The sequence below is a fragment of the Meira miltonrushii genome (genome assembly GCF_003144205.1).
Source record: "Meira miltonrushii strain MCA 3882 unplaced genomic scaffold FA14scaffold_1, whole genome shotgun sequence".
Taxonomy (NCBI): Eukaryota; Fungi; Basidiomycota; class Exobasidiomycetes; order Exobasidiales; family Brachybasidiaceae; genus Meira; species Meira miltonrushii.
Genome location: NW_020289943.1, coordinates 1,635,605 through 1,654,813, shown reverse-complemented (window position 1 = coordinate 1,654,813; position 19,209 = coordinate 1,635,605). Strand labels below are relative to the sequence as shown.

General features: G+C 44.6%; 6 protein-coding genes across 6 annotated transcripts; 3 read left to right on the top strand and 3 right to left on the bottom strand.

Moving 5' to 3' along the window:
• Nucleotides 1–8: 8 nt before the first annotated feature.
• Nucleotides 9–530, bottom strand: FA14DRAFT_112196 (uncharacterized protein; the record flags this gene model as incomplete). Its single annotated transcript, XM_025495972.1, has 1 exon — nt 9–530. A coding segment is annotated over one exon (522 nt), but the record flags the coding sequence as incomplete, so codon positions are not given.
• A 915-nt stretch (nt 531–1,445) lies between these two features.
• Nucleotides 1,446–2,414, top strand: FA14DRAFT_170035 (uncharacterized protein). Its single transcript, XM_025500253.1, has one exon. The coding sequence runs from the start codon at nt 1,487–1,489 to the stop codon at nt 2,288–2,290; it is 804 nt and encodes a 267-aa protein (XP_025357452.1). The 5' UTR covers nt 1,446–1,486; the 3' UTR covers nt 2,291–2,414.
• Nucleotides 2,406–7,466, bottom strand: FA14DRAFT_163161 (uncharacterized protein; the record flags this gene model as incomplete). The annotated part of the gene is made up of 7 exons (XM_025499800.1): nt 2,406–2,437; nt 2,777–5,602; nt 5,624–5,638; nt 5,660–6,004; nt 6,035–6,067; nt 6,092–6,186; nt 6,211–7,466. 7 exons carry the CDS (start codon nt 7,464–7,466, stop codon nt 2,406–2,408), a joined length of 4,602 nt encoding a protein of 1,533 aa, XP_025357451.1.
• A 1,362-nt stretch (nt 7,467–8,828) lies between these two features.
• On the bottom strand, nt 8,829–13,775 carry FA14DRAFT_176449 (MFS general substrate transporter; the record flags this gene model as incomplete). Its single annotated transcript, XM_025500671.1, has 1 exon — nt 8,829–13,775. One exon carries the CDS (start codon nt 13,773–13,775, stop codon nt 8,829–8,831), a length of 4,947 nt encoding a protein of 1,648 aa, XP_025357450.1.
• A 1,370-nt stretch (nt 13,776–15,145) lies between these two features.
• On the top strand, nt 15,146–16,768 carry FA14DRAFT_159328 (ferrochelatase-domain-containing protein). The gene has a single exon (XM_025498163.1). The coding sequence runs from the start codon at nt 15,471–15,473 to the stop codon at nt 16,740–16,742; it is 1,272 nt and encodes a 423-aa protein (XP_025357449.1). The 5' UTR covers nt 15,146–15,470; the 3' UTR covers nt 16,743–16,768.
• A 44-nt stretch (nt 16,769–16,812) lies between these two features.
• FA14DRAFT_159327 (uncharacterized protein) lies at nt 16,813–17,459 on the top strand. Its single transcript, XM_025498162.1, has one exon. The coding sequence runs from the start codon at nt 17,123–17,125 to the stop codon at nt 17,333–17,335; it is 213 nt and encodes a 70-aa protein (XP_025357448.1). The 5' UTR covers nt 16,813–17,122; the 3' UTR covers nt 17,336–17,459.
• The last annotated feature ends 1,750 nt before the right edge of the window (nt 17,460–19,209 follow it).

Here is a 19,209-nt window from a genome sequence, read left to right as displayed (position 1 = left end):
TTTGATCGTGTTGCACCATTGCAACCAGCACATATCCAACCAGCAGAAATGGGTGTATATGGCTTTGGTTGATAGAGTGCGAATTCCACTTTTGTGTTTGGTTGAAACAAGCCCGGTTGCAGACCTACTGACAATCCACGTTCGTCAAAGATTTGCAATCGATATGTTGCTTGAATCAGTTGTGGTTGTCCAAGCTGAATAGCCGATTGATCAAAATCATACGGAGCCCATGTCACTGCAGTTGCCGTTCCAGCCAAGCTTGAAGCGATCGTATACGTATTATGATTCTCAGAACAATATGCTTGCACAACGAATGAGCTAGGATATCGCAAAACACTAGTAAAGTTCCATCCAAACGTAACACTGATACCTTGAGCAATCTTGTAGTATGATTGTGCTGCAGTTTGTTGTGGTTGAGTGATTGTGATTCCACCTGCTGCGGCTGATTGAGGAATTGAAGAAACAGAATTGTTCGCAGATGAATTTGGGTTTTGAGCGACTTGTCCTTGTTGCTGACCTTGCTGTTGGCCTTGTCCCTGGTTTTGACCTTGATTTTGCCCTTGGTTTTGGCCCTGATTCTGGCCTTGATTTTGACCCTGACCTTGACCTTGTGCTTGATTACCACCTTGATTGCCTGCTTGATTTTGTCCGCCAGTAGCAGGAGCTGCGGTAGCCTGAGCGGGAGCGATAGGATCAGCAGCTTGTGCAAGGATGGCGAGTATTAAGGACGAGAACAGCAATATACAAAGCATATGTCGTAGAAGATTTTGGCTCCTTGTTGAAACGCCATTCTTTGGCCTTATCCGCTTATCAAATGGCATTCTTACGATTGATCTGAATTGAAATTCGAAAAAGCCAATAGATGCTCGAACGAGATAGAGGAGAAAATCGTATCAGCACAATTGAAAGTTGTTCGAGCCTGGTCTCTAATAAGACAGGTAAGACTTCAATGTAAGATCCGCAGTGATGATGGTCAAAGTCAAAAATGCTCTATCCCGTCTAATCTATGTAGACGGTGTTGGGTTTTGTGTTTTGAAACTCAGAAAACAAAAACGGGCAAAAATGGATCAAGCTGGCAATTGTCCGCGTTTCGGAGCGGAAAACATATGTGATTGCACCGCAACAAGGAAGTGACTTAAGTCAATAACACATCTTTAGGGCCCTCTTCCTTCCATGAGAGGGACGACAATGAACGGGAAATTGGACCACAATCGTCATTCTTTCACTCCTTTGCTAGAATGGACTATATCATGCAAAGATGCAGAACGCATAAAGACCAAAAATTACATATCGTGTTCGGCAATCAGAAAGAGATAATCCGTTTCAAGCTCCTTCCATTCAGCCAAATCAACATCCCAAACAGCTTACATAATCTAAACTCTTCGAGAACGCGGTGAAATAACCCAGTGCACGCACGCACGCCCTTTGCGAACAATCATTCACTCCACCATCATTCAATTGCTGCTCGCAGTGGTGAGCAGATATCATGCATCCGGCTTTGATCATTCTGTCAGTTGTGGTGACAGTCCACATAATCAACCTGATCGGACGGGAACGAATCGAATCAGCTTTGAAACCATTCTACCTACGCTTATTCAATGCAAAAGATCTACAACAACAAAGACAACTCAAGAAAGACTTGTTCTCAACTCGACAACAACTCAACCTTACAAGCAGTCAAGATGAATTCGCAAAATGGGCAAAACTAAGAAGATCGGTGGACAAACATGTAGCACAACTCGAGGCAACAAATGCTCGTCTTGCAGGTGCTTCTTCTTCAGTTTCCCTCTTAGTTCGAGCAGTTCTGTTCCTTGGCACAACGTTGTTCCCATTCTGCCTCACGTTCTACTTTGGAAAAACTCCAATGTTCTTCCTTCCACCTTCTGGATCGCCAACTGTCGCTTCTTCAGCCGCCAGAATCTCATACTTACCCACACGTAAAGCACCAGGAGGGTTCGAGATCCCACACGATGCAACGCATGCCTGGAGTATGGTCAACGAAACATACCTTGGTCCTTTGGGATGGCTATTGGCAATGACTGCCGCTCCTCGTGGCTCAGTAAGTGCGGGAATGTGGTCAACAATCTGTACTCGTGTGATCCTTTTGATCACGAAGCAGATCAAAGACCTCTTCGTCGCTCTCACTTACTCTGACCCAATCGCAGCCGAAAAGAAATCGGCCAGCACGCAAAACGAAAAAGTAGAAGCAAAGGCCACATCCTCTGCTATAGATGAAAAGACTGATTCCAGTGCACGGAAACGTAATGTAGCCACAACGGCAAGTGATTAATAGAATGCTCAGAATACTCTCACTCTTCGCTTGCGTGCGTTCAATGCTTGTATTGCTAGTAGTATGAGAATATGAAGTGCCAAAGGAATGACAGTGTATGACGGTAAGGAGGAGCCTATGAATGATTGTCAATCAAAGAACATCCTCCTAGAGAGGAGAATGTGCAAAACAGATAGAGAGAGAGAAAAAGAGATGAGAAAAAAGAGTGAGATGAAGATACAGATTTCGAATAAAAAGAAACGAAAGTGGGGAATGAAGGCCATTAATAAAACACAGTTTTGAGTGTCCATGAGAATTAATTTGATACCCCACAAGGGTATTGAAAATGTCCATGATTATAATGCTTTGCTTACTTGTAGTATCCTGTTGGTGTTGTTGCTTGACTGTCTTTGCCGCCGAAAGGTGGAGCGAGATTGTATGTTGAACTTTCAGCGGATGCTACATTACCATACTGACCTTGCGATCCGATTGCTGAATTGTTGCGACTGCCTGGTCTGAAAATGCGTAGTTGACGTGCTGGCCATCCGGCATAAACGCTATTCGCTTCAGCAATTTCACCAGATGCAATCAAAGTGTGCTCCAATAACATCGCATTGGGTTCCATAGAGGCACCACTCAACAAACGACTTCCTGTCCGCAATGCACAATCGTCTCCAATGACCAACTTGTTCAATGAGAAACGACCACGAGAATTAATATGCGCAACGATGGAACAGTCATCAATTGTGACACGATTGCCCATTGTGACCAATTCTGGTTCCGTCAATTGAAGACTTGGCTTACCACCGGCCCAAATGGAACACTCTCTTCCAATACGAGCGCCCAATGCACGCAAATACCAAACAGCATAAACCGTTCCAGAAATATGACCGATCAAATGACCACCAAAACCTTTTCCTAAAAGACGTTGTAAGGTCAAATGCAATTGCCAGCGTTGACAGTAACTGCTCTTGTCCCAGTCATATCTTCCTTCTCTTCTTCTTCCGATGATTGCCCACTTGGTCAAAATAACCCAAGCAAAGGCAATGTACGCCTGCAAGTTGAGAACGATAACAAACATCACCGCAATGAAGGCATAAACCAATCCAGGTCTGTACCAGTGATCTTCAAAGATTGCGTTTGCAGAGTACTCAAAGTCTTGTCGGATGATGTTCAACGTCAAAACGGTAGCCACGGCAGCCGTTGCCCAGTAAGCAGAAGAGAAGATTGCCATCATAATGTTGATCAAAACGAGGAAGAAGTAAGGGATAACAAAGAAGTTGGCCTTGCGCTTGTAGAATGCCAAACCGAATGGAGTGATTGTATCGTCGGGTCCAGAGTTCTCCTTGTTTTCCTTGGCAGCACGTCCAAAGCTGACTGCTGATCCATTCTTGGAGCCCATCCAAACGGTATGTTCTTCGTAGTGTCCGTTACGAACACCTAAAGCACCCGAACCCATAACACATTGTCGTCCAACAGTCGTACCTGGCAATAAGACCACACGATCAGCAATCATTGCACCACGTCCGATACGCACACGAGCCCAACCGATCGAATCTGATGTGAACACTTCCGAACGAGATCCGAAAACGACATCATCTCCAATCTCAAGCAATTCAGGATCGGGGCAGTAGATACCACTTCCTGGCCAATAAACACGTTTGCCCACTTTTGCACCCATTGCACGGAAAACGACCGAAGTCATTTCATAATGGGTACCCAAGACTGCCATTGCACGACGAATGTTTGGCTGAGATAGCAATTGACTGTTGATCCATCTTCGCAACAGCGAGATTTGGGTGGCATTACGCATCGATCCTTCACGGTTGAGACCCAGCAGACGCTTGACAAAGATACCCAAGACAATATTGATAAGCGGAGGCATGATGTTACGAACGATACGGGCGACATAATGCCATCCGATACGACGAGGATAAGCGAACCAAGCAATAACACCCTTGACCGAATCGTGATGGTTGAACTCGAATGGTTGAGAGAGCAACATGAACAAAGCTGCAAACCAGGGAACATAACAAATCAAACGAACCAAACCGATCAAAGGGACACCAATGAAGCAGATCAACCACAAGCTTGGACGATGAACTGCATTTCTGTTGTAAGCAGCATAGGCATCGCTTGAAGGTTCTTCGTGGGACGAAGATTGAGGTCCCCAAACTGTACCGTCAGCCAAACGAGCACCAGGTGAGATTTGAGTGAATGTGTTCACAACACAGTCACGTCCAACAATAATCGGTTCCAAACGGAAATAGCCTCCACGTTCGACACAGAATCCACGAAGTAATGATTTATCGATACGTGCGCCATCATGAATGGTGATGAGATCATGCTCGTTAATCTTTGCATATCTGTCGATGTGGACGTCCGATCCGATTGACATACCCAATAAGCGGTAATACGTCTTGATAAGTGATGGTGTTAGACCGAACAAACCTTTTCCAGCAGTTTTGAGGGACTGATTCACTATCCACCAACGCAAATGGTAATTGCACCACATTGGATATTTACCAGGTCTATACCGTCCAATAATGAGCCATTTGAATGCGATTGCAGTGATGGGACAAATGATACGACTTGTGAATCTTGCAACGGTAACGGATGCCAACAAAACACCAACACGCTCCCAGAAACTATCTTCGATGTAGTATGCAGAGAATGCTAAACCGTGCAAGATGACTGTCCATGTCCAAGCAGCTTTGAAGGGGTAAAAGAATATCATGGGAATAATCTGAATAAGCATAACCCAAGGATGCGTTTGACTTCTTGGCTTGTAACCATGACTTGTGAGGGTAGGATCCATGTCACCTTCGAATTCATAACGATGTGCACTACTGAAAGCACCTGATCCTTTCTCGTCCAAGAAACCATCTGTCATATCATCGTAATCATCTTCAATACCTTGATCTTCTTCAATGAGTGATGCAATGCCTTCAACGGTAGAATTGTTGAAAAGCGTAGATACTTCCAAAGATGCTCCAGTCTCCTTACGAATCAAATGAACCAATCTTCCTAACAGCAAACTGTTACCACCCAACAAGAAGAAATCGGATTCAGCTGTGATTGTACCGGATTCGGTATCCAACAATTTGGCAATGATGTCACGAACAATCAAAGCTGTAGGTGACATGGATGATGCATTTTGTGCTCTGACCTCTTCTTCCATGGTCTCGAAATCGATTCGTCCATTAATCTTAGCCAAAGGTTGACGGAAGACGTGCAAGGGATTGGGAACGACATATCCATGTAGTACCTGCGCCAAAGCACGGTCAATATCAGCAGCATCGTATTCTGCATATTCTTCCACCTGGATAAAAGCTTCAGGAGATCCATCCTTACGTTGTCGTACAGCAGCTTCAATAATCCCTGGGATACGGTAACATGCTCTTTCAACGGCACGAACATCCACAGAGACAAGCTTGCAGGGGATGGGCTCCGATAGAGGAACTTCCTTGTGAGGTGCACGAGCTTCAAAGTGTCGACGTAGAGGAGGGATATCATCGGACAAAGGTCCAATATTCAAACGTGTACCGAGCTTGATACGCAATGGTTTTCCGGCTTGATTTTTGGGGACATCGTCCATGTACACAATCGCAAATGGCCACTTGGATGGATGCAGATGAGATCTCAACAGATTCTGTAGTTCTGATAATCCAATACGAGGTTGATTTGGCACTGGAACAATAACGACACCAATCGTTTCTTGTAGCACAGTATGTTCTATTGAGAAAGCCAAAGTTTGTCTAACACGGTCACGGCATGCTTGTGTGATTGCTTCTTCAACTTCAAATGGCGAAACAACTTCACCACCCTTGTTGATAATTTCCTTTGAACGACCAGTGATGAACAAGTATCCGTCGGCATCCATATGTCCCATATCACCAGAGTCAAACCAGCCTTCACTGGAGAAAGCGGAAGTATCTAACGGCTCAAAGGGATCTTCGGATACTTCATATCCAGAAAAGGTAGGTAATCCACGAACGGAAACGGCACCCGTTTGACCAACTGGCAGTTCACGTTCACGGTTGAACGGATCACGAATAGACAAATCAGGACCACATGCAATACCGGAACATCCAGGACGATCTAATTGATAGTTTGTTGGGGGCGAAGCAATAGGCATGCATTCTGTCATACCATACGAAGGAAGAACGGCACATTTTCCAAAAGTCTCTTTGAGTTGAATTGCTAAAGATGGCAACAAACCTCCAGCTGCATTGGCAATCATGGAGATCTTTGTAGCTCTGGTTGCGTCGATACCTTCTGGTTTGGATGCTAGAATGGCTTGGTGCATGGTTGGTGCAGCATAATACCAAGTTGCACCTAATTGTTGTGTCAAATTCCACCAAACTGTTGCATCGAAACCAGCACACATGATTGCACTTCCTCCAGAAAAGATTGGAGCCCACAAATTACGAACGATACCACCGACGTGGAATAAAGGCATCATGTTCATGTTGACACTTTCAGGTCTTAGTTCCCAACTTTGCACGACACAGCACGTTCCAACGATCAAGTGTCGCAAAGAGTAGGGTACGACCTTCTTCTTACCGGACGTACCGGATGTGTGCAAAACGAGAGATTGATGTTCTAGACCGTGCAGTTGCGAAGGTCTGCGGTTGTTTCCTGCAGGTACTGGGCCATCGTTACCCAAGAAACTCATATCGAATAATCCTGCTGGTCCTTGCGTGCGTGGTTCGATGAATATAATCTCCATACCGTGTTCTTGACGTAACTCGTACACGTTCAAACGTTCAGCAGCTTCGTATGTTGTTACGACAGCTTTTGCGCGTAACCGAACTGCATCATCTTTCAATTCTCCTGCTGTACAACTGTTGTTGACAGGAGCACAAGTGTGATATGCTGCAACAGACAACAAAGCCAAAGCATTCTCTGGTCCCGTAGGCAAAGCCATCATGACGCGATCATTTGGTCCAAGTGGACGGCCAGCCGTGGGTAGGGAAAAGGATGAAATGAAACGTTTGATGGTGATGTGATCGATAGGAGGACGCGCAAGATCGGGAGACCACAACGCGGGTCTGTTTGTAGAACATATTGTATCGAGCAAACTTCGTATTCTTCCGCTATCTGTGACGTGTTTTGCCAGATGGTCACCCAATGATGTAGTCCTAGGCCTGCTAGGCAAAGAATACAAAAAGTTCAATGGCCACTCAGCAGACATCTTGATTTATCTAAAAGATTGCGAATGTGCAAGATCGAGTAAATGCGAAACCAAGTCGTAATTGTCACGTAGCTTTCTACGTGGGTTGAATGTTTGACGATTGAGATCTATGATCGAAAAGTAAGGACAGTCGTGTGAGGGAGATGTTGTTGTGAGGATGCGATTGTGGATTGATGTGCAATTGCGCTTCTTGACTTCCGCACTTTCTCAATGACCGTTTTCGAATCGATGAAACTCCAACTTTTTAGTCAATCCACCTTTTCAAAAGCGTGCAAGATGACAAGTAGTTGTGCCAGATGACTTCTTCAGCGCTCGCACTTTGAAAGTCAACCTATTCGATGATCGAATGCAAGATACCAATTTTACTTGAAATCGATACCTTGTTCAAGACAGCAGTCGTACAGGTTCACCTCTTTTGTGAGGGAATATTGAAGTGATCCTTCACAACGAAAGCAACTTTAGAAGAATGATGGTGATAATGATGAATGTTGATATCAAGGTTAATGAAAAACTTTGAATTCACAACAAAAAAAAGAAAGGTAGAAATGACAATGACCGCCGCCAACTCAGGTTCAGTTTCCTATGTTCCCCCTTTGCGCGTTTGTGTGCGTGTGTGTGTTTGAGTTGAATACCGAGATAGCGCTTGCCGCTTCAAAGTTCATCCTATTTCAAGGCGGAAGAACAGCAGAATTCATCTTACGTATACACGCTCAAATGCATTAAAAATAGTCTCTCACTCCCTAAACGCCATATGCATTGAGCCGTCAAGAGGGAAACTTATAGGATCTAGTAAAAAGGGCTACTTTTGTATGTTATTTTGTGCATGTTCTATATTAAGACTTTTGATTTGTTATAACAGGGTTCATATCAGTGCCTAGACGCGTGCGCAAGAAGATCAAAAATGGCTTTTCCAATTAGCATCTCTGCGCGCGCGCGCGCGTTTTGGAGAAGCACAAGAGCCGTGATCTGTATACAAAAAATACATGCCAAGTTTTCATTGGGAAGAAGGTCAGTATATAATATATATATCACATTTAAATATATATATGCGATCTTATTAGCGGCGAATTCGGCATACAAATAGGGGACTAGGCGCATCAACAGTCAAAAATGAAAAACGGCTGTGCTGACCCTCTCTCTATAAAAAACGCGGCGTTAGGATCTTTTTTTTTTTCTTTTGGTTAAAAGCGGGCAGCGGTATGAATACCCCCTGTTAATACGGTAAAGAATGTGCCTCGCATCGGCTCACATGCCGAAGAAGCGATGCGTTATAGCGATCAAAGATGATCATCATCATCATCAGTAGCAGCAGCTCATTCAAAAAAAGGTTATCATTATTGCATAGATATATATTGACCGTGTCTACATCGGAGGTGGCGTTTGTGCTCTTTGATAGCTATATGTCGGATTCACAAATCTAGGAGAAGCGATTGGCTTTAGGGATTTTGGCGTAGGCGTAATAGGAGCAGGAGTAGAGATTGAATTCTTCCGTGGATCGACAGGTTTACCATTTCGAATCTTGAGCTCAGCGGCGGATTGTTGTTGATTTGCAAATTGACGATTATATTCTTCCTCTTTTTGTTTCATAAATACTTCAAAAGAGGGCATTTGACCATCATTCACCAATGTTGAACGCCTTCTGCTCCTTTGATCTCCCCCACGAACGGAAAGTTGAACGCCAAAAGCGTCATATAAATCCTGATCTTCATCTATCAAATTTGCACCTGAAGAAATATGTTGAGCATTGAAAGGTGTTGAAATCTGTGCAATTTCACGGTTTTCACCATTTTGTGCATCTTGCATCGTTCCCCTTTGTCTGCCGACCCAATTGCGAATCTTGCTTCGGACTGTTGGATCCATAATCACAGAAGACGGCTTGCGTGGAACACTACCGCCTTCTTCTATTTGATCGGATGCTCGAAGGGTCGGTAACAAGAATTGTTTTAAACCAGTCTTCCATTTAGCAGGTTGCGGTAAAGGTAATTGGGTTCGATTGAATGCAAATCCATTGTCGGTTGTTGAGCGTCTTGATCGAGTTACGCCAGTTGAAGTGGCAACAGATATATTCGCATCAGAGCCTGAAGGTCTTTTTGCTTGCCAGATATGTTGTTCTGTCTTTGCAATATGCACGAAAGCATCTTTTCGCATCTTATGACCATAGCGAACCAAGAACAGTAATGCTAAACCTGAAATACCCAACACGATACTGGCAAGAATAGCGACATAAAGGCCGAAACCAATATTGAATGCGGCTAAACGGCCAATAAAGGTTGCCACACCCGAAAGAACCATCGTGAATCCTAATACAGTACCTATAACATTGAGAGCCCAATTGGAATCCCATCTCTTACCATCCTGATTTGCACCAGACATGAGCGTGTGATCGTCCTTATCTTCCTCCTCCTCCTCTTGACGTTGTTCGAAATTCTCCTCTACGGTTCTGTCTGCATCCATACTGATCCGTTGTTGTACTTGAGCGTCTGCATATTGTGGAGCAGGTCCAACCGAATCGGATAAAGCCAAAACTTCTCCCAAGATGGTAAAAGCGGCTGGATAATACGATTCGGCGATATAATGCAACAAACCAACGGACAATAAAGTAACACCCGTTACACAAAGAACCAAACAAATCCCACAAAATATCCAACTCGTTATCGTAGCGGTCAAGGCGAGCGTATATAATCCCACCGTTAAGATAATTAAACCGGTTACGCAAACGTGTAAGACTTGTTCTGCGTTGAATTTTGGTCTTTGTGCATCGATGATTCCTTTTTCGTCCATGAATAAGATGCGTGTTCTTTGTGAGAATGAGAGACGTTTTGATCCAACTCCAAACAGGAGTATAACAACGGTAGCGATCAGCAATCCTAAAGCGATACAAATACTGATGAGTAATGTAGACTTCCAACTTGCAAATTGATGTCTTCCTTGTAGTACATCCGATATCGGATCAATCACTCCAACAATAGAGGCTAGTGGAATACCCAATAATAGTGTTGATAAGATCACGATCGGATGTCGAACAAGCATAACGAAAGGTCGAATAGAGCGTATAAGGATAATTTCTCTCCATGAAGCGGCGACTCTAGGTTCTGGAGTCCATGCCTCAGCACTTTCGACACGGAGCTTTTTCACCGCTGTACGGTAAATTGAACAAGCTTCGGTTTCGGCAGTGATGAAAGCAAGGAAGAACATAAATACCAATCCGACAATGGCTGTTAACCAGTAGAGCCAAGGCCAAGCGCCGACTTTGATAACCAATGCCGTAATCCAAGGACCGGCAGCCTGTGCACTTATAATCCATACTAGAACATATATCAGGAAACCAAAACGTTGTCTTCTGCTTGTAGATAAATCCAAGATCATTCCTACCAAAGCAATCTCGTATAATCCGGTAAGGTAACCCAAAGCTCCACGTAAAGCGATAATGACAAAGCTTGTATGCATAAAACCAATGATGACGCAAACCACGACGGACATAAGAATCGAGAGGATCGGCAAACGAATACGACCCAAAGAAGAAAGACAAGCGCCAAAGAACAATCCACCTGCTTGACCGAGCAAAAAGGTAAATTCACCGAAATTCAAAGAGAGTGGCACAGCATGGATCTTGTCTTGAATCGTTGGAACGGAAGTGGAATATCCTGCACTGACGCATTGAATGCAGAAGAGCCAGATGGCATATACCGTGAGCTGATGCAGCTTGCGTAACATTGACCAACGATCAGCCAAGAAGGGCAATTCGTCTTCTGTAGCACTCGATTGAAGACTTTCTTGATCGTATTGCGACGCATTTTCTTCTTTTGGCTGTTCGTTTTGCGCCTCGTCCATTGCGGGTATTTCGTTGACATGATTGACCGATCTGTTCTTCTCGACTTGCGGAGAAGAATAGCCCGCGTTTTGATCAAAGCTCGTCTTTTTCTCCGTTGTGCCAGTTTTAGATCGAGTACGTGCATCTTCGCCATCTTCTTGCTCATCTTCTTCTTGCTGAAGTGCGAATTCTTCCTCTTGTTCTTTTTGTAAACGTTGCAATTCCATCAAGAACTGTTCAACAGTCTTTGAATGTTGTTGCTCCGTCAAAACTCTTCCACGTTCTTCCAGCATATCTTGCATCGCACCTCGAGTGACTGGTCTACTCAATGCACTTTCACCAAATGCCACTTCACCCAATCGATCGACAAAGTTCTGTCCTCGGATTGGAGGAGCGGCTTGAGCACGCTTTGAAGATGCACCAGCGCCCATTGCTTGACTACCCCAGATGCTACCTTCGTAAAAGTCTTCCACACCACTCAGAGCCTCCAAACCACCTGCAGCAACAAATTCCTGTAATGCTTTTCGTGCACCTGTTCCTTGACCGTTGTGCAATTGAACTGCACAATCGAACCCAGCACGAAAGCATTGACGACAAGTAGTCTTGTTGTGTTGATCTTCACCTGCACCGAATGTGCGTGATCGACCACCTGCACTGTTTAAGGCTCTGCGTAGATTCGCTCCTGCAATTGGAGGCTCGACTGAGAATCGAGTCTGTCCAGTTCCAGGTCTTCGTGCTCCACTACCACCTGTTCTCGGTCTTTGTGCGGTCGCAAGGATTGGGATTTGAAAGCTATCACCGGTGTTGGGTCTCTTTGGATCCTTGACATGATCGTGCTTTTCGATAGCGTCAGCTTTACCCTTTTTGCCAGCGTCAGATTTTGGTGTCTGACTTTGTCGATTCGGTTGACCAATTGAAGTGTTGATGAACTTGTTCAACTGTTCCAGATGGGATGAAATACCGTGACTTCTTGGCGTATCACCTTTTGTCTGTGAAATACCGTTTGATCCCGAAGGTTCTTGTACTTCCATCACATCACTTGGAGGAGCAACCAATCCTTGAACAATTGCACGATGCGTTTGTAGCGCTTTGGATGTTGCATGTCTGCCAACGGTATCATTTCCACCATCTCTTCCAACAAGTATTTCTCCACTGCCCGTTCTCATCATTTCAAAAGATGTTCGGCCATCTTCATCGATTATGCGTGGTGTATCAAGTGCCGTCGTACCTGATTCAAACGATCCACGTGAAAGACGACGAGATCGAATTGCAGCAGAGTCTTTCGCTTGTTGATCTTCAGTTGCAATCTCTCCCGTCACACCTTGCATCACACGCATAGCATTGGAGTTTGACACCCTTCTGATCGATTGTTGATGTTCCTCCTCTTCCTCTTCTTGGACTGGAGTCATCTGATGTGGTTCATAGCTTTCAAGTTGAGCAGCCACAGATCGTTTCGGATCACTTACGACGGTAGTCTTCAAAATCGATTGAGGCACAACAACCACTTGAACAGGAGCGGTTTGTTGTGCAGCAGCTTCATCATCAATCTCTCTTCCTTTTCCCTTTTCTTCCTGTTGTTTACTTGGTCCAACAGAAGCAGAAATTTGAGAATTGGAAGTGTTTGTCGTTTTGGATGATGAGCCAGGACGAGTGATTTTTTTCATATTCTCAAAATCCGTTCGAACGGCTGGAACTTGTTGACCACTTGAAAGTGTCACGGAAGATGCTGAAACAGGGCGAATGCTGGAAGGATCGGGCTTTGGGGTTGGCTGGATAGATGGCTGCTGTTGACTTGTCGATAGACCACGGGCTCTAGCCACTTGCGTAGGTGCAACAAGACTGACGGGCATCATCGTCGTTGCTTCTTGACGACGACGAGCACTTGCTGCTGCTACACTACTGGCCGTGGGCGTTGGTGTTGATTCGTCTGAGCTCCATCGTAAATCCTCCTTTGGACCTCTTGCACCACCTTCACTTTCGTCACTACCACTATTTTGTTCTTCTTCTTGTTTGGTATTTTGCACTTCATTACCCAAAGGAGAAGGTGGAGCACGATAATGTGAACGAACGGTGGAAATCTTGGGCTGTGCTTTCATCTTGCCCGCACTTGCACCTGGAACAGCCAAAGGTGGAGTTGGAGGTGGAATAGCTTGCAAAACATCAAAAGGTTGCTTTCTCCGCAAAACCTTTCCTGAATTGCTTTGCATCTGTTGTACATCTTGCGATGATGGAAATGTTTGACTGTATTGCATAGATGGCTGCGAAGGTGGATGTGGATTGGGAAACATCGGGATTGGCATCCTTTGTTGAGCAAGGTTGGATTGTTGCATACTGGCCGCATCGAAATGACGTGGTAGCGTTTGTGCTATCCCATGTTGACTCAAACGTGTGGATGTTGGCTGTTGTACATATTGTTGGCCTGCTTCTTCATTCTGTCTCACGTTCACAGACTCGTTCCGACTTCGATTTAATGGCCTGCCACGTTGTTCGTGAGCCATCCTTCTCGAATGCGATCTATGTTCCAACGATAAACTTCTTGTGATCCGACCTGCGGAAAGGAATGAAAAAATGGAAAGGGAGAGAAAAGGTCAAAGGAATAAAAATGAAACCGACTGTCTCGGTTTTGAGATGATCTGTACAATCAACCTGCGAGTGAAACAGAACAAAATAATCGTGATGTGTAATAAAAGTCGTAATCGTAAGATCAATAGCTTTCCTGTCTAATGACGATAAGAGCGTAAATAGAATGTCGTAATAAAAAGATGATCGTGGGGTTTGCTAGAACCCTTTGGTCGTCAAAGAATAATAAAAGTCGTTAAAAGGCGTACCGTCAAGCTCCCATCAAGGGTTGCTGAATTGGTCAATAGAAGAAAAAGAGAAAAATATCAAAATCACCTTGTACCTTGCAAAGGTGTTTGAGTGAAATGACGAATGAGATCGTCTCTCCCTTTTAGCGAATAAACGATGATGGTTGTTTGAACACCTTCCTCGATCATCCACCAAACGAAAGAAATCTTTGATCGTCAGAGCACCAAACAAGAAAGATACGCCGGTGATGATGATGATGAAGTTGAAGGAGAGGTGGTGGATGCAAGAAAGTGGTTGGGACCTGATCGACATGTCTCAGAGGGATCTTTTGAAAGTGTCAAAAGCCGGATGCCGATACCACGCAGTCAGATATTGGATCATCCAGGGATTTCTTGGGCTGCATATCTGGTACAAGAGAACCGATACCGTATAATCATGCAATATGCTCCTTTGCTTATCGTCCTCTGCCAAGGGTAGTCGACTTTAAGCTTTTTTGAATGGCCCGATATGGCAATTTATCTGTATCCTGATTAGCTATTCACTGCATGCAAACCAACGTCTACAACTTCTCCCGCTATTCTTTTCCCCATCCACTATCCGAAGATCCGTTTGAACCCATGCTATAAGTGGACAGTCAACGAAGAACATATGTACATAGGTCTTATCCTTTAGCTTACCATAGCCGTTACCAATAAATCCATCTTATGCAACCGTTTATTGAACCTTAATGTTGATCATCTCGATTTGGAAAGAACAGAAGTGGATGCAACAATGGCCGTCTCATTATGATGGTGGTGGTTTCTTTGATGCTTGCTACATTTTTGATATATTCTGTCTTTTGGTTTAAACTTTTTTCCCACTAACCTTCCTGAGCATCTTTAGCGTGTTTTCAAGAGATTCTACCATCACGCGCATACAAGCAGGGCCAGGCTAAGGCAAACATCGTACGCTAACGTAAAGAGTGCAATTCATTAAGATGTGTCATTGATTGTGTATAATTGATTGCACCTCTTTCGAACGATAGACTTCTCCTTCATCCACGTGATAGAAGCAGAATTGAATCCATATTGGCTGTCGAGTATCGCTCATAGAGATACAAATGAGCAAGATTGACTTTTCATTTGCAACATGATCATTTTCCTACAGGCTAGCTTTTCAAAGCCTTTTTATGCCGAGTCTGACAACAAAGGGCCTTTCTTCTTCTGACGCGTTGTTAGCGGTGATTGGATAATTGAAGTTGAATTGCATGATTCGCCGTTTGTAAGCAAGCAACACAGCTCCACTAGTGTATGTACTTCTAGGGTATTGGAAGAGAAGGTCCGCTCGTACGATTTAAGCTATGTATCTTGTTCATCATCATCACTTGGTTGCATCCATCTCGCAAAATGGCCAGCATGATCACCTCATCTTTGAGGACATCTACTCCTTCAACAAGGATGGCAATGCGCTCCTCACTCCAAGCAAGGATGCTATCCACTTCTTCTCCATTAAGCCAGGCAAGCGTGAAGCCGCCAACAGCTGTCTTATTGATGAACATGGGAGGACCTTCCACTTTGGACGAAGTTGGTGACTTCTTATCACGTCTGTTCCACGATCGTGAATTGATTCAATTACCATTCCAAAAGAGATTGGCACCATTGATCGCAAGAAGGAGAACACCCAAGATTGTGGAACAATACGACAAAATTGGTGGCGGAAGTCCCATTCTAAAGTGGACTAGAATGCAAGGAAAAGAGATGGCAACCATGTTGGACGAATTATCACCTTCGACTGCTCCACACAAGGCATACACTGCTTTCAGATACGCAAGACCATTGACAGACGAAGCTTTGGAAGAAATGAAAGCAGATGGCGTTCAACGTGCAGTTGCATTTACCCAATATCCTCAATACAGTTGCAGTACAACTGGAAGTTCCTTGAACGAACTGTATCGCGAGATCCAAAGAAGAAAGGAACAGGGAAAAGAAGAAGGCAACATCAAATGGAGTGTAATTGATCGTTGGCCTACACATCCTGGACTTGTTGATGCATTTGTGAATCGCATCCAAGCCGTTTTGCAAACATACCCAGCAGAAAAGCGTAATCAAGTTCCAATCATGTTCTCTGCTCATTCCCTTCCTATGCAAATTGTCTCAGGTCGTGGTGATCCATACCCTGCAGAAGTGGCGGCCACTGTTTCAGCAGTCATGACTAAATTGGGATGGAGTAACCCATACAGAGTTACATGGCAATCGCAAGTTGGACCATCTGCATGGCTTGGACCGCAAACGAGTGATACGATCAAAGGCTGGGCAAAACAAGGCTATAAGGATTGCATTGCTGTTCCGATCGCATTTACGCAAGATCACATTGAAACGCTGTATGAATTGGATATCGAATTACAAGAAGAAGCAGAAGAGCATGGAATTCATCTTAAACGTGCTGAATCATTGAACGATGAACCAACATTTTTGCGTGCTTTGGCGGAAATTGCATCAGCCCATCTTGCATCTTGTGAAGGAGGACAAAGTTCCGGTAATGAGCCATGGGCGCAAGGAAATACGAGTAGACAAATGCAATTACGTTGTCCAGGTTGCGTGAATGCTGTTTGCGGTGAACAAAAACGTTTCTTTGGTGATAATAACGTCAAAGTGGGCGAAGATGCATTTCGTTCGTGATCACACATGTATTCATAGTTTTCTTTAATGTCACATTTCTTTTCCTAATCCGAAAAAAAAGCGGAGGGCGGCAAGGTGCATCGAAAAGGCTGAGGTTCGAACTTGAGCGCTGACATGTTGTGTAGGAGATCGAACATTAATTGCAACAAGGGACGTAGTCCCCCGCGATCTGGTAAGAAGATTCTAACACACATTGAAAATGATCAATCGCCGAGCGCATTAAAAGACTTTTTGCTCTTTCTTAAGGAGGGGAAACAATACAAATACAATTATCAAGCCCACGTTGATCTGTGCAGGCAACGAAAAGACAAAATGAAAAAGCTGTATTCAATATGAGTTGGGAAGGAGTATGGATCTGAAATCTGTTCAAAAACTCTACAATGATCGCGACTCGGACATTCACTTTTCTTCTTTCGACCTCATTCCCATTTCCCTTTCTTGCACATAATTACCCCTCATTGGCTCTGTACATGCAAAATGGAGAAAGGTGGAACTGGAGATGCATCCCAAAGCTCTCAGATGACATCCAAGCCAAGGAGGCAGCTATGCATGAAAAAGCCAGATTCTCAGAAATCGACTCAATCACAACGTGATCCATTACGTTGGATCAGAAAAGAGAAAGCTTCATCATCTCAGTCGATATCCGTCAAGGCTGAGCCTCCGCCAACTCCACGCAAAATCAAGAAAGAGGAAAAAGCGATCGTGATTGACCTTTGCAGCGATGAAGAGGAGGATGGATTGGACACCAATCTTGGACAGTGGAATGAAGCTGGTAGCAGTCGCCAGAAAAGTGTGCCAGGGGTATTACCTGACGTGTCAAGGCAAGATCCCCAGCCGGCAAACACGATGAATGCATTGCAGGAAGTACCGAAGGAAACATTTGGCTTGCAACCGGTTGATGATGCTCACACAGCGCATACAGAGACCGCATTTGGTCAGGATTTTTTGTCGCAGAACGGATTGGCAAGTTATGCTATCGAAGAATGGCAGAATGGTTTGATTCGAGAAGATGAACAGGAAAACAACCAAGGCCTGACAGATCAAGATGGAATGCAAGAGTTGAATTCTGACCTTTTCAGCATGCAGATGGATTCTCCACCTGCGCCATTTCGCATTCATGATTCGAGCACCAGCATCGAAGCTGAAACGCCAAATACGACAAGTTCCGTAAGAGCGTTTCGATCTGCTCATCCTGAACAAGGGGACTCTGGAGTGGATGTACGGGCGTTGTCATCTGACGCAGATCACTTTTTGCGTGCTCCAGCTCAACAAGAAGGCCCTTCCCAGCCTCATGAGCAAGCAAATGTGACTGCACCATCCCAAGAGCAGAATGCCGATATGGAAAAATTGTTCCAGATGCTTTTCCAGCACGGACAGCAAAATTTGGTACCTTTCAACAACAGAACTGCGAACCCGCATCTTTACATCGCAGAGATGACTGTTGATCCAATCTCAGAGAAGCAGTTGGGGAAAAGGAAGGCGGCAGATTTACCAAGAGCTTCAAGGCTGCCGGTTGTATTGACTGCTCAAAAGCTGCCAGAAGTGCCTGCTGTCACGGATGAGGATGAGGATGGAGAAGAAAATCCATTTGCAGGCATTCCTCATTATCCTACTGCGCTGCCAACGATGTGCCATTATTGCAAGGAAATGAACCACGAGCTCAAGATGAGATGCCGCGTGCACAAGAGAGGCAAAGTGTGTGGGCTCTACTTTTGCAAAGCTTGTTGTCTTGTACTGGGCAATGAAGATTTCCAGCCGTATTTGGAAATGTATAGCTGTGCACGTTGCAATAAGTCTTGCGATTGCAAAAGCTGCAAGAAATCAAGAAGGAGGGATTCCAGAGCATCTTCAAAGAAGGCTTCGTCATCGAATCCCAAACGAAAGCCCGGACAAGGCAACAAAACCCTTACACAAACATACTATGACTCGGTGCGTACCGTGACAGCGCGCAAGAAAATTTCGCAATTACAAGCAATGGCGATCAACTCAAGCTCTCCGCTAAGCTCAGTGGGAGAGGATGAAGAGGACTTGCCTTCTGATATGGAAGAATCTCCAACCGGAAGCCCTTGGCGTGAGCAAGCAAGAAACGATCTGACCGACGCTTTCGCCCAATTCAACCACCAGTCAATGTGGGGCAAGACTGCAAATCGCAGACACCTCTCCGAAGGCTCAGATGAAGGAATTCGACGGTACAATGAATCTTCTGATAGTGAAGATGGACGACCAACACCTTCTTCGTCTTCCGTTGCATCCATTCGTGCCAGTATACCCGCAATTGCCCAATACAACAATCATGACTGAGTCTGAAAACGCTACCTGCGGAGCATTGAATAATCTCAACCTCTCCAAATAAGCGAAGTGATCAATTCGTTTCATGTAATCTTTGTACATTACCAATGCAATGAGAGACACTGTTTCCCTGATGACATTCAACTTTCCAGTGATTTAGCGCATTTACGCGAAATTA